This window comes from Diplotaxodon limnothrissa, linkage group LG2, assembly GCF_057381915.1.
Source record: "Diplotaxodon limnothrissa isolate DT_005_m linkage group LG2, D_limnothrissa_male_GT1.1, whole genome shotgun sequence".
Taxonomy (NCBI): domain Eukaryota; kingdom Metazoa; phylum Chordata; class Actinopteri; order Cichliformes; family Cichlidae; genus Diplotaxodon; species Diplotaxodon limnothrissa.
The window spans coordinates 23,345,842-23,358,460 of NC_140597.1; the positions used below are offsets into that span (position 1 = coordinate 23,345,842).

The window sequence follows — 12,619 nt, forward strand, 5'->3', positions numbered from 1 at the left end:
CATTTTGCTTTTTGATAAATGAATAGTGTAATATGACATATGTAGTTGTTATTGTATGTTAATAATTTTAGAACCAGCTAAGACCCATGTAGTTTTTATTAAGTCCTGATACATGAAACCTCAGAAAGGAAGTACTTTGTTTTCCACATGACCGTAAAAGGGAAGTCTTTTAAAGGGTAAAACTGAGGGGATATAAGCCATAGTGGCAACTTACAAAGAGGACTGATACAAGAATCTTTAGCCTAACTTGGTATAACGACTGGAACATTTTAGAAAAAGCTTACTTGGCTCTGTTCAACACTAAATAATTTAAAAGGTAAAAACATTAACCTCTTAGCTCTACTGTTTGTCTGTAAATAACAATATTCCAGTAACTCACTGCTACTAGCATCAAAACCCCACAACTTTCAGTTTTTTACTTTATTTTTTACAATTACACAGTAAATATATAACAATTTAATTTACTATAACACTTTACTGTTTGGTAGTAGTAACATTTTGGTACCCGTGGACAGGACCAGGCAAGCTGTTTCCCTTTGCTTACAGTCTTTGTGCTAAGCTACGCTAACTTGTTAGCTATCTTGGCTATAGGTTTATATTTAATGTATCTGTATCACATGAGTGGTAATAGTCTTATAGCTCTGTTCAGAAAAACAAATAAGAAAATTTCCCAAATGTTAAAATATTCAATTTATTCAAAAATTATGTGACAATTTCTGAATGTGTTTGAAGTGAACCCTACATGAAAAGTTCAAGCAGCGTTTAGCAATATGCCATAAAAATATTTTATCGGATGATCCATGGGTGCTTGTAGTGGTAGTATATACACAGTATATCATAAGCTCTTAACCGTCAGAAGAAATAATCTCTAAGATGTCATTTGAAGAAAGTCAGATCAATACACACTGAGACAGGCCCTCGGTTGAATGACGATGAATGGTGCTTTCAAACATCATTACCTGAAGACTTAAAATGTTGAAACATTCAAACTCTAAATCTTATTTCCATTCACTTGCCAAATTGTTGGGATTTTGGGCACATTGTCACTGTTAACAAAAACTGACAGCTGTTCAAAACAATGTTGCAAGGACTCAACTTTCCAAAATGTAAAATCGATCCAAGATTTTTCTGCTAATAGATTCTATCCACATAGTTTTGCCTTGATTGCTCAATTCTGGCTTCTCTTTTTGCTGCTCCAAAACAAGCGGCACCAATGGATCATCTACAAAGAAAAGTGACAAAGCGATTCAACGAAAGCAAATAACTTCAACCTCCTGTGTTGCTCATTATGTTAATTCTCTGTCTCCTCTGTTTCTTTTAGTGCAAGCCTCCGGATCAAGTTGCAGCACGAGAACTTTTGGGTGTAATTTACATGACTGATGTGCAGAATTTTAAGCTGTAAGACGAGGCATAATGCTTATTAAGTTGTTTATTTTGGAACTGTTTTGTAGATCCAGCGTACTTTAAATAGGGTTTCAAGCAGGTGAGCTGGCAGGAAAAATAGATGCAAATATCCCTACAGTGGTTGCTTCTGGTTACTAGAGGGGCACCACAGAGGAACCAGGGGAGACAGGGAGAGAAAAGGGTGGACACAGAATCATGCAAACATCACACACACGTTCACATACATACGATAACTCACATTAAACAGACGAGCAGGTATGCAAACACACACGCACACGCATACACTCCCTCCATTCAACCCCTCCAATGTAGCATGCAGCATCTCAGTGGGAAAGAGACAGACAAGAGCAAATGGACATACTGTAGAAATTGGCCATGACGGAGTTTTGACAGCGGTCCCCCGTATAGTCATTGGGACACCTGATGGAGGGAAAACGAGACACAGAGGGAGGGGAAGGAAGGTTAAAGTTACAGCGGGAAGAGAGAGGATAAAACAGGAGGAAAGAGAGGAGGAGGAAGACACAAGGACAGATAGATAAGAGGGGGAGAGAGGAAGGGAAGGAGGGAGACGTAGGAGAGGAGAGAGATGAGGGATTAGAAACATCACAATCCACCAAGTACAGAAAGAGAGAAAGAGAGAGACAGAGAGAGAGAGAGATGACCTGCATACTGTGACATCACCGCCATCAATATGACATCACTGCTACAGTTCAGACATCATCACAGTCGTGGGGGTTGTGTGATGGTGGTGCAGGAGATAGGAGGGGTCAAACGCACAGCCGTTAGCCTCCAACCCCTCTCACACACAAACACAGGTGTAGACAACACCCACAAAATGCATACATGAACAACTGCTTTATGGACTCCCACTCGTTGTACTGGAGAAATGTATTAAAACAATTTATTAACCATTATATAATATGCAAACATATTAACAAAACACAGCAGTCATGAACCTGATTGTGTCCAAACCTGTAAGTTTACAGTGGTCTCCACTCAAGACCGATGCAGGATCTATATGTTAGCCAGCAGATATAATTCTGGGCTGTTTTTACACATATAAACAAGAAAGTGAGTTGTTTGAAAAAATGCAGGAGGATGATATGATGTAATCGGATGCTAATCTGTGAAATCCCTGTTAGTGGAACACGTTTTATCATTTATCATGCTGAGCTCTTTTCAATAAATGCTCTACCCAGAGGAGGAGCTAGCATGTAAACGTCTGTGATTTTGTGCCTCACTTTACTCTTTGCCTTTCTGATCATGGTCATTTTGATGTTTGGTCCGCCATGTTTTTCTCGTCAATTACATTTTAGTTTTTTTGGTAAAGAGGATGCAAACACAGTGACTGTACCCTGAGCATACATAGGTAGCAGATGCAGAGCTAAAGACTCCAAAGTTAGCTACAGTTTACCTTTTTTGTTAAAAGAGAGTTCTTCCTTCCCTCTTTTGCCAAGTGCTTGCACATACTGGATCGTCTGGCTGCTGGGCTTTTCTCTCTTGCTAATATTGTCGCATCTTTACCTTGCAATACAAAGTGCTTTGAGGCAACTGTTACTTTATTTTTAATTATTTTTGGTGAATTCAGCTGATTTCAGTGCTGGCTGGATGATCTTTCGAGCAAGGGAAAGATTGTTTTCAGTGATTAATTCAGTGTTTTCCTATTATATCGAACAGAACTAAACAACAGAAATGTAAAAAATTAGTCCTGTCAGGCGCTAACGCGTTAACAAGCTAAAGGCGCTAACGTATTAGCACCGTACCGCCCCTCGCATGGGGCAATCTGCGCTAAATTGCTAATGGAGATTTGCCGCGTTAATGCGGTTATGGCGCTAATGTAATTTTAATGAGATTAACGCTGACAGCACTAGTAAAAATTTGTGGGAAGAGAAATTATAACTGCACTCAGGTAGCTTAGCTGAGCTAACCAGCTAACACAATAAAATGTGACATAATGATGGCCGTTAATCACTAAGATACTTTTTTACAGAATAACTAATACACACACACACACACACACACACACACACACACACACACACACACACACATATAACACACACATCTCCTGCCTCAAATGTATTAATGAGTGTAATATAAGTAATGCATAGCCAACACAAAGGTTAGACTCCAAACCAAAATAAAGAGCTGAAAGATACGAAAAATGCTCTAAAAGGCAAAGGTTAGCTGCAGGACAGTAATTCTCTTTGGGTGCGTCTCTACAGCGGCTGGAAAGGCAGGCCTCCCTGTTTGAGTCATGCTGGTCGTTAGTCATGCATTTTCCATTAAATGCAGTGTCCCTGCTCTGTGTAATGCGATGTTTAACTGTACTCCATAAATAAATCATAAAGAAACGAGGACCTGTAATCATGGCACACGCTTAAAACCAAAGCATTTTCCACAAGTCTAAAAAATGAAAGAGCGCGCAGACAGAGAGAGACAGCCTTCCACAGTGTGTGAGCATGAAAATGGGTGGAATAGGTTTTGGTATTTCTTGGGCATAAATAACAGCAACAGTTTACATGCAGCTGCAGAATGTGGTGTTTAGTTTCTGGATGGGTGGCGAGCTGTCAGCAATACCACGAGCTAAACGTGATTCATATTCTGGCATCAGCCATCAAACTCACAACACTGAAACTGCAGCTCCTCGCTGCATCACAGCAACTAGAAAATTGACGCATGCCAGTTATTGGTAATTTGGAGGCTAAATATTGATTTTGACATTCTTATATTAATCTTCATTCACTCACTAAAACACTACAGGACCCCAATTTTAAATAATGCCTTTCTGAAAATTTAAAAAAAATCTCTGTAAGAGTGCTTCAAATCCAGAAATGTCTTAAATTGTGTGTTATAATGGTGTCGAGGCTTTTACCCAGCTGGGAATAATTGATGTAATCTCTTTATTGCTGTAATTGATAGTAGATCAGCTTTTACTGCAGTCAAATGAAAAATAGACATGTTATAGAATATCTTATTCAGCTGCAGTGCACATATGCTGTAGATGGATCATAACAATTGACCACAGTTTTATGATATCATGGGTGTGGCCCCATTACAGTTATTATAGGATGAAAGAAGCTCTCTGGCGATTTCACCCAGGCCCCAGTAATGACCACACTGTATTTATTACAGTGGTCAACCAATTTATCCAGTTTGAAACGCAAGAAGCCTCGTCTTCCCCTCATGCACACACTGTCCGTATAACTGACTGGGTATCCTTTTCTCCTCTTTCTCACCACTAAAGAGACAACTTGCATTTTGAATCAATTACAGCAAAAACCCTCAGTAGAGCCCACTCAGCAATTTCCCAGAGAGATATAAATAGAGCAGAGAGAGAGAGAGAGAGTGGTGGGAGACACTGGGTGCAGATGCAGCCCTATGCCGGCAAAGCTTTTACTGTATATCATCTCTTTTCTATTTCTTTGCACCCGTTTTACCCTTTGCATTCCTATTTTTTCCACTCTGTACTGTTCTTTCAGCCCCCAGATCAAGTGGAAAGGAAAGGGGGAAAAAAGCTAACACACCTTTTGTTCCAACCATCTGAATGAATGTGGTTATATTCATTATTCAAAGGGCTCATCAAATTTAACAGAAGAACCACGGACAGTTATGGGCAAAACGTTCACAAGCCTGACCTCATGGCATTTGTAGATTAGATTAGTTTAGATTAAATTATCTTTACTGATTCATGAGGGGAATATCGGCATTTTCCACCTATAGCTGTGAATACACAACATACTGTTCTATGCCAGCATTCAGACTGTAGTTTAGCAAGTTCACATTAATCAAAGCAGGGATCTGCAGCTTTACACAGAAAACCAGAGGCACACCGAGGTTTAACTTGCCCACAGCTTGGTGGGGGAATGTTTGCCTATGCTCATCTTTAATTTACCCTCCATACTTTAAGCCAGGGTGCCTTTCTGTATGTGCTGTCCTCCACTTTAACCTACAGACTCCATTTTGCAATACAGCATTACTTTCTCCTTCAGGGAAGAGGAGATTACAGGTTCCTGTGGTCGGCACAAAAAGAATTTTAGAGATGTTAACAGTTCTTGCTGCCTGGCTATGTTTTGCAGTGGGTAGATTTGAAGCTGTCGTGCAGATTCAAGAGTGTTGTTATGCGTGTGTCTGTGAAGCCGGGTGGTGGTCTACATATCTCTGAGGTGAACAAGAAGCACAGACACCTGCAGACAGCAGTCTTATTTACATCCTGTTATCCAATGGCCTTAACAGACAGGCCAACAAAGGATGACAAAGCTGAGAAGCTACAGTAATTCTCTGGAAAACGCTGGCTAGTCTACTGCTACTTTACTGCTAGCTTGCTGTGTCTTCTTTAAATATGCAGTGTGTTGTATGCAGTGCAATCATGCACACGCGGTTGTGCAATCCTGCACATTTTGCATCGCTAAACTGCTATACGCAGCTCCTAATGTCTATATGAACCCTCTCAAACAAAGTTTTCTGCTTGTCAGCACCATGAAAAAAACGTTCTGATTTATCCTTCAGCGATGACCCAAAGGTATATCAGATGAGAGGCAGAGAGCGAGTGGAGGGGGAATATTGGGAGAAAAAGAGAGTGAGAGAAAGAGAGAGATGGAAATGTAAAAACAAAGAGACAAAAAAAATGGAGACCTGAAACAGACACCTCTGGAGCTAAGGATGGATTTCTAGCCGAGACATCCTATTGTACAGAAAGCATAAAAACAAAGCTTCTGACCATGCATGACTATACACGCCATCTGTTAGCCACACCGTCAGAGGAAATGTTTGTTACACATCTACAAAATGACCCAACATGTATGCCAGTTTAGAACGGAAAGACTAAAACCTCTAGTTCAGAAAACCGGTTATTATGAAGTCAACTTAGGCGACTTCGATATCTGCTTTTAGGAGTTTATCGAGAAATTGTATTATCTGAACTGGTGGCATGACCAGCTACTACTCCATTTAACAGCTCTCCAGTATATATAATGACTACTTTTAACAGTGTATCCATTGGGTTAAATTGTGCTTGTTTAGCCATACTACTAGCTAAAATCAAAATTGTTGATTTATACTTTTTATCAAGCTACTTCAACCTTTGATACAAATGTTTCAATTCCAACTGCTAGAAATACTTTCAGCTAAATATTTCCCACTTTTTAGCTAGCTATTTCAACTGTGTCCATTCTGTTTTGACAAGTATTGTGCTTGTTTATCTATACTATTATATAATATAATATAATAATATAACAATACTTAAAGTTTCATTTTCATCTGCTTTCCATATTTTTAGATAATTATTCTAACTTTTTATTCTTAATTTAAGATAGCTATTTCAATTGTTTATCTACTGTATTGCATGAAGCTTCTTGCCTGTTTGCATCCATCTTTTAAATTACTTGTGGCCACAGTTTGCTACTGCCTCTGGAAGCAGCCTTAACTCAGTTGACTTCAAATTACTGGAGTCTCTATGGCAATGCCTACGTCCCATTAACAAAGGTTGTAGCTGGGCAAGCTGAGAAACCAGGAAGTTTTTTTTGCGCATGCGCAATGTTGATAACCTCTGAAACTGAGGCAGCTGCTGGCTTTGCTTTCACTGCTCTGAGATCAGTGCTCATCTGCACATGGTATGGAAACATAGCTAGCACTAGAAAGTAAACAAGCCCTCTATGATTTATCATTGTAACAGACAAGTTTCCTTTTAATAACCAACTTGACCATGATGTGTTATGAGGAGCAAGCTTTTAATAACTTCTTTAGCATGTTAGCAAGGAAATGATTAATGAAAGGTAGGATATCTGGTTTATTGTCAGGGTAATTGGCTCTGCTTGCTTGTCTAGCACGCCACTGGTGCATGTTGATCGGTACTGAATCACTGAATCATGCTTATTATTAATCTCTGGCTCTCTTCCACAACATGTCTTTATCCCGTCTTCCTTCTCTCACCCCAACTGGTCGCAGCAGATGGCCCCTACCTGAGCCTGGTTCTGCCGGAGGTTTCTTCCTGTTAAAAGGGAGTTTTTCCTTCCCACTGTCGCCAAAGAGCTTGCTCATTGAGAGTCATGTGAGATTGTTGGGTTTTTCTCTGTGTGCGTTACTGTAGGGTCTACCTTACAATATAAAGCGCCTTGAGGTGACTATTGTTGTGATTTGGCGCTGTATAAATAAAAGGGAATTGGATTAAACTGAAGTACTGCCAGCTAAAATTGTTTAAAACTGTTTACCTTCCCGGCTAGCTCTTGTAGTTGTCAGCTACATCCTATTAGCTATTTATTTATTTTTTACTCATAGCCTTCATATATTTCATCAACTACTTTAAATAATTTTATTTGTTTAGACATTTTTAATGGCTAATGATGTAACTAGATGAGTTTTGTTATTACTTAAGTTTATTGCTTTTTAATTTTTTGTTGCGTCATTATTGCCTACCGTTTATCCTTTAACTTCTAAGTCTTCAGCTCAAACGTGTTTATCTCCACTTTTTTCTTTAGTGAAAAAAGTGATTAAAGAACTGAACTTCGTGATTAGTTAATCTAATTTTTCCATGTACCCCCTGGCTACTAAAATATACCCCATGAGGTACTTAGCGCTTTGATTGGGAATGACTACAGGGAGTGCAGAATTATTAGGCAAATGAGTATTTTGTCCACATCATCCTCTTCATGCATGTTGTCTTACTCCAAGCTGTATAGGCTCGAAAGCCTACTACCAATTAAGCATATTAGATGATGTGCATCTCTGTAATGACAAGGGGTGTGGTCTAATGACATCAACACCCTATATCAGGTGTGCATAATTATTAGGCAACGTCCTTTCCTTTGGCAAAATGGGTCAAAAGAAGGACTTGACAGGCTCAGAAAAGTCAAAAATAGTGAGATATCTTGCAGAGGGATGCAGCAGTCTCAAAATTGCAAAGCTTCTGAAGCGTGATCATCGAACAATCAAGCGTTTCATTCAAAATAGTCAACAGGGTCGCAAGAAGCGTGTGGAAAAACCAAGGCGCAAAATAACTGCCCATGAACTGAGAAAAGTCAAGCGTGCAGCTGCCAAGATGCCACTTGCCACCAGTTTGGCCATATTTCAGAGCTGCAACATCACTGGAGTGCCCAAAAGCACAAGGTGTGCAATACTCAGAGACATGGCCAAGGTAAGAAAGGCTGAAAGACGACCACCACTGAACAAGACACACAAGCTGAAACGTCAAGACTGGGCCAAGAAATATCTCAAGACTGGTTTTTCTAAGGTTTTATGGACTGATGAAATGAGAGTGAGTCTTGATGGGCCAGATGGATGGGCCCGTGGCTGGATTGGTAAAGGGCAGAGAGCTCCAGTCCGACTCAGACGCCAGTAAGGTGGAGGTGGAGTACTGGTTTGGGCTGGTATCATCAAAGATGAGCTTGTGGGGCCTTTTCGGGTTGAGGATGGAGTCAAGCTCAACTCCCAGTCCTACTGCCAGTTTCTGGAAGACACCTTCTTCAAGCAGTGGTACAGGAAGAAGTCTGCATCCTTCAAGAAAAACATGATTTTCATGCAGGACAATGCTCCATCACACGCGTCCAAGTACTCCACAGCGTGGCTGGCAAGAAAGGGTATAAAAGAAGAAAAACTAATGACATGGCCTCCTTGTTCACCTGATCTGAACCCCATTGAGAACCTGTGGTCCATCATCAAATGTGAGATTTACAAGGAGGGAAAACAGTACACCTCTCTGAACAGTGTCTGGGAGGCTGTGGTTGCTGCTGCACGCAATGTTGATGGTGAACAGATCAAAACACTGACAGAATCCATGGATGGCAGGCTTTTGAGTGTCCTTGCAAAGAAAGGTGGCTATATTGGTCGCTGATTTGTTTTTGTTTTGTTTTTGAATGTCAGAAATGTATATTTGTGAATGTGGAGATGTTATATTGGTGTCACTGGTAAAAATAAATAATTGAAATGGGTATATATTTGTTTTTTGTTAAGTTGCCTAATAATTATGCACAGTAATAGTCACCTGCACACACAGATATCCCCCTAAAATAGCTAAAACTAAAAACAAACTAAAAACTACTTCCAAAAACATTCAGCTTTGATATTAATGAGTTTTTTGGGTTCATTGAGAACATGGTTGTTGTTCAATAATAAAATTATTCCTCAAAAATACAACTTGCCTAATAATTCTGCACTCCCTGTAGTTTAGATTTGTACAAAGCTTTGGCTGTAAATACAAAGTCTAAAAAACTTACAAACCTTTCTATAAATGAAAAATATATATAAATAAATCCTGCAAGATAATTGCTAGTAGTGCAAGGCCAAGTAACACCTCCGTTATTCTAGTGCAAGGCTCTAAAAGAAAGTGCTACAAGCTGCAAACAGGTATTTACCGTTATACTGTTACTTCCCATCTGCAATCAGTTATGATGATGTCTGCTACAACAGTTTTGCTCTGGAATAAGTTGATATAACACAGCAGTGATTCATCTAAAAATTCAGTTCATGAAAATTTTTGCACTTGCTGTTCTAAACACCTACCAGTCTGGTAGCAGTTTCCTAGGAAAAATCCTCCCACTCACAGGAAGTGATGCATTTATGTTTACAGTTCATTTCAAATAAACACAAGGAAGAAGTGGATCGTTAGCAGTGAAGTTTTTAATCACTGTGGGGCTGTGTCAGTGCAGAAAAGTTATCACTACATTTCACGTCCTCCTTGCCATGATTGTGACCAGTAGTTTGTCACACAGCTTGTCCTGTCTCCTACCTACTGGGACAACAGGAAACATGGTGACACAAACAGTGCATAGGAGTAAAATGTGAAGTAAAGGGGGGGAGATAACTGGAATATTAATGTTTGTCAAGCCTGAGTGATTTATATATTACTCACATTATCCCTGTATTGAAGCCAGTACCTGCTAAACATGGTTTCTCTGTGCCTGTCTGTGTGACGTGCTCATATATTTGTGAGGGATCCCACCAGACAATCGTTAAATGTTGGACCCTCCAAAGAAAAGAAAGTCAAATAAACATTAAGAAAATTGACTTTACTGGGATGATGTGCAGTTGGTAGCTTTAGTCATATAAATGCTTATGTGAAACAGCAGCAATTTCCTAATGTTGTAAACCCGCTCAACATTTGGCAATAAAACCCTTTCTGATTCTGATTCTGATTCTCACTGTCAAGTCTTAGAGAATTTTGCCGTACACAAAAGCATGAGAGGACAACATAAAGTGCTAGCTACGTAGGCACGGAGAAACCTGCAGGGAATGCTCTGTGTCAAATGTAGGATAACTTCACTGGGGTGCTAAGCAGACAGAGACAACAACAAAGTAGACAAATAATACACTAAACATGGAAGCATTATATTTCTAGTTTGTTTGTTCCTAAATACAGATAATGTTCTTCTGTGTCTGACGAAAGCTATCAAAGGCACTATAATATATCTTTTTAACAGTTAACCTCCAAACCAAGGGTCAGGCAGGATACAGATTAAAGTTGTGGTTTACAGATTTATCCAGTTCATCTTTCAATAAAAAAAAATATCAGCACACTTAATTGGATGCCAATTTTACCCTCTGCCGTATTTTTTGGACCAAAAGGTGCATTAAGCGACACAGAACGGTCAGATAAGTCAAACTTTACTCAACTCATTCTTCTTTCTTCCTCCACTTCTGTACCATTGATTCATTAATGTTGAATTCTCTGGCAGCTGCTCTATTCCCATGTTGTTGCAGTATATGAATGACTAACCTCGTATTGTGGATGGATTATCTCAGTTGTTCTCCTGACTGAAGTTTGGTCCGTTTACATCCTGCCATGCGATTGCATTTGTCCCTAACCATCAGGAACCCTCATGTTAACTTTTATCGAGTGGGGAAAAAGTTAGCGTTCATCCTCCAGCTTCACTGTGTTTATGTTATGCTAACATAGCTAGATGGACGTTGATTTTCCATGGAGAACAGAGGTCGTGTCAGACCATCTTCTTGGAAAGTGAGAACTAACAATCAGATTATTGCAAAGAAAAAATGTATTTGCATTTGTCTGTGCAAAATAATTTTCTTTGATTAAATGACAACTAACATGGTTCTGTCATCTCTGTGTACACAGAATCGTGTTACTAAAGATTGTTTAAAAATAACAAACACTTGAGCTGTTTACGACCAACCGCAAAATACAGTAGAGATTTACACTACAGTTTGTAAAAAGATTTTATCTTAAATTATTTTCTAACCTCAGCTAAAAATGTCAGCATGATGGCATCTGCTATGTTATTCTAATTGATAAAGAGATAATAAAAACAGTTCATAAACAAGCTTTCTGGTTCCAGAGAATCAAACAAGGATGTCCAGGTGACGTTTAAGAAATTACCCAAATGGACATCACTGTAATATCTGCAACGCTGGTTCAACTTTTATTTTGAGCTAGACTTTGAAAAAAGGCCTCCCGCTGATTTCAAAATCCCAGGTGACTTCCTTCATAAGTTATTCACAAACTTGGGTGTCCATGAGTCCTGAAATCCATCATGCCTCTTCTGTCCTCGTTGCTTTGGAGTGCCCTCAGCTTGCAAATTGTTTCATGGTAACATGCCAACAGAGTGACCGACAATAGAGACAGCTGCTAATATACAATGTCAGCAAGATGTCCTCTTCAACTTTTCAAGCCAGTTTAATTCTTCTGAGCAAGGCTGGGCTTAGAAACATCATTAAATCCCAAAGGGCTTCAAGTGGACTGCTATGTAGGCTACGTTGTATGTTGTTACCTAGCATAAATGTGTTTCACAATGCCATTGCACATAACACTGACTGTTTTAAAAAAACTGCAAATACAGTATATGTATAGTATTGACCGTACACTCTATCTATAAACCTTCCATGCGCACAGTCCTCACTCAGCATATTGACTTTTTTTTTTCAAGAAAACCCACTTTTCCCTTGTGACAGAGATGCTAATTGTTTCCACTGGGTTTACTGCCTTATTGCTAACAGCTGAAAATTACTCCACCAGTTTTTCAGTAATTTGCATCTCATCTAAAATAGTCTGGACTCATTATTTTCAGTGTTAAATAAATAAATAAAAAATATCCAAAGGCATTTATACATTAGGCGAGGTTTTGTTCAACACCTCTGCTTTTCTTCCCATTTCACAGACAGACCTCGCTCTAAAATGAATTCATCTTGGAGACAAAAGCATTAAGTGAATGGGCACATTAATGTGCAGGTGAAGATCGGTTGCATGTTTTTGGAGCAAATTGGTGAA

General features: G+C 39.3%; 1 protein-coding gene across 1 annotated transcript in view; it reads right to left on the reverse strand.

The window, feature by feature from the left end:
• nrg2b (neuregulin 2b) overlaps nt 1-12,619 on the reverse strand; it is a 72,696-nt gene that overhangs the window by 13,762 nt on the left and 46,315 nt on the right. Inside the window, exon 5 of the mRNA XM_085368443.1 lies at nt 1,766-1,824. Coding sequence (XP_085224569.1) covers nt 1,766-1,824 — 59 coding nt within the window. The remainder of the gene's footprint in view (nt 1-1,765; nt 1,825-12,619) is intronic.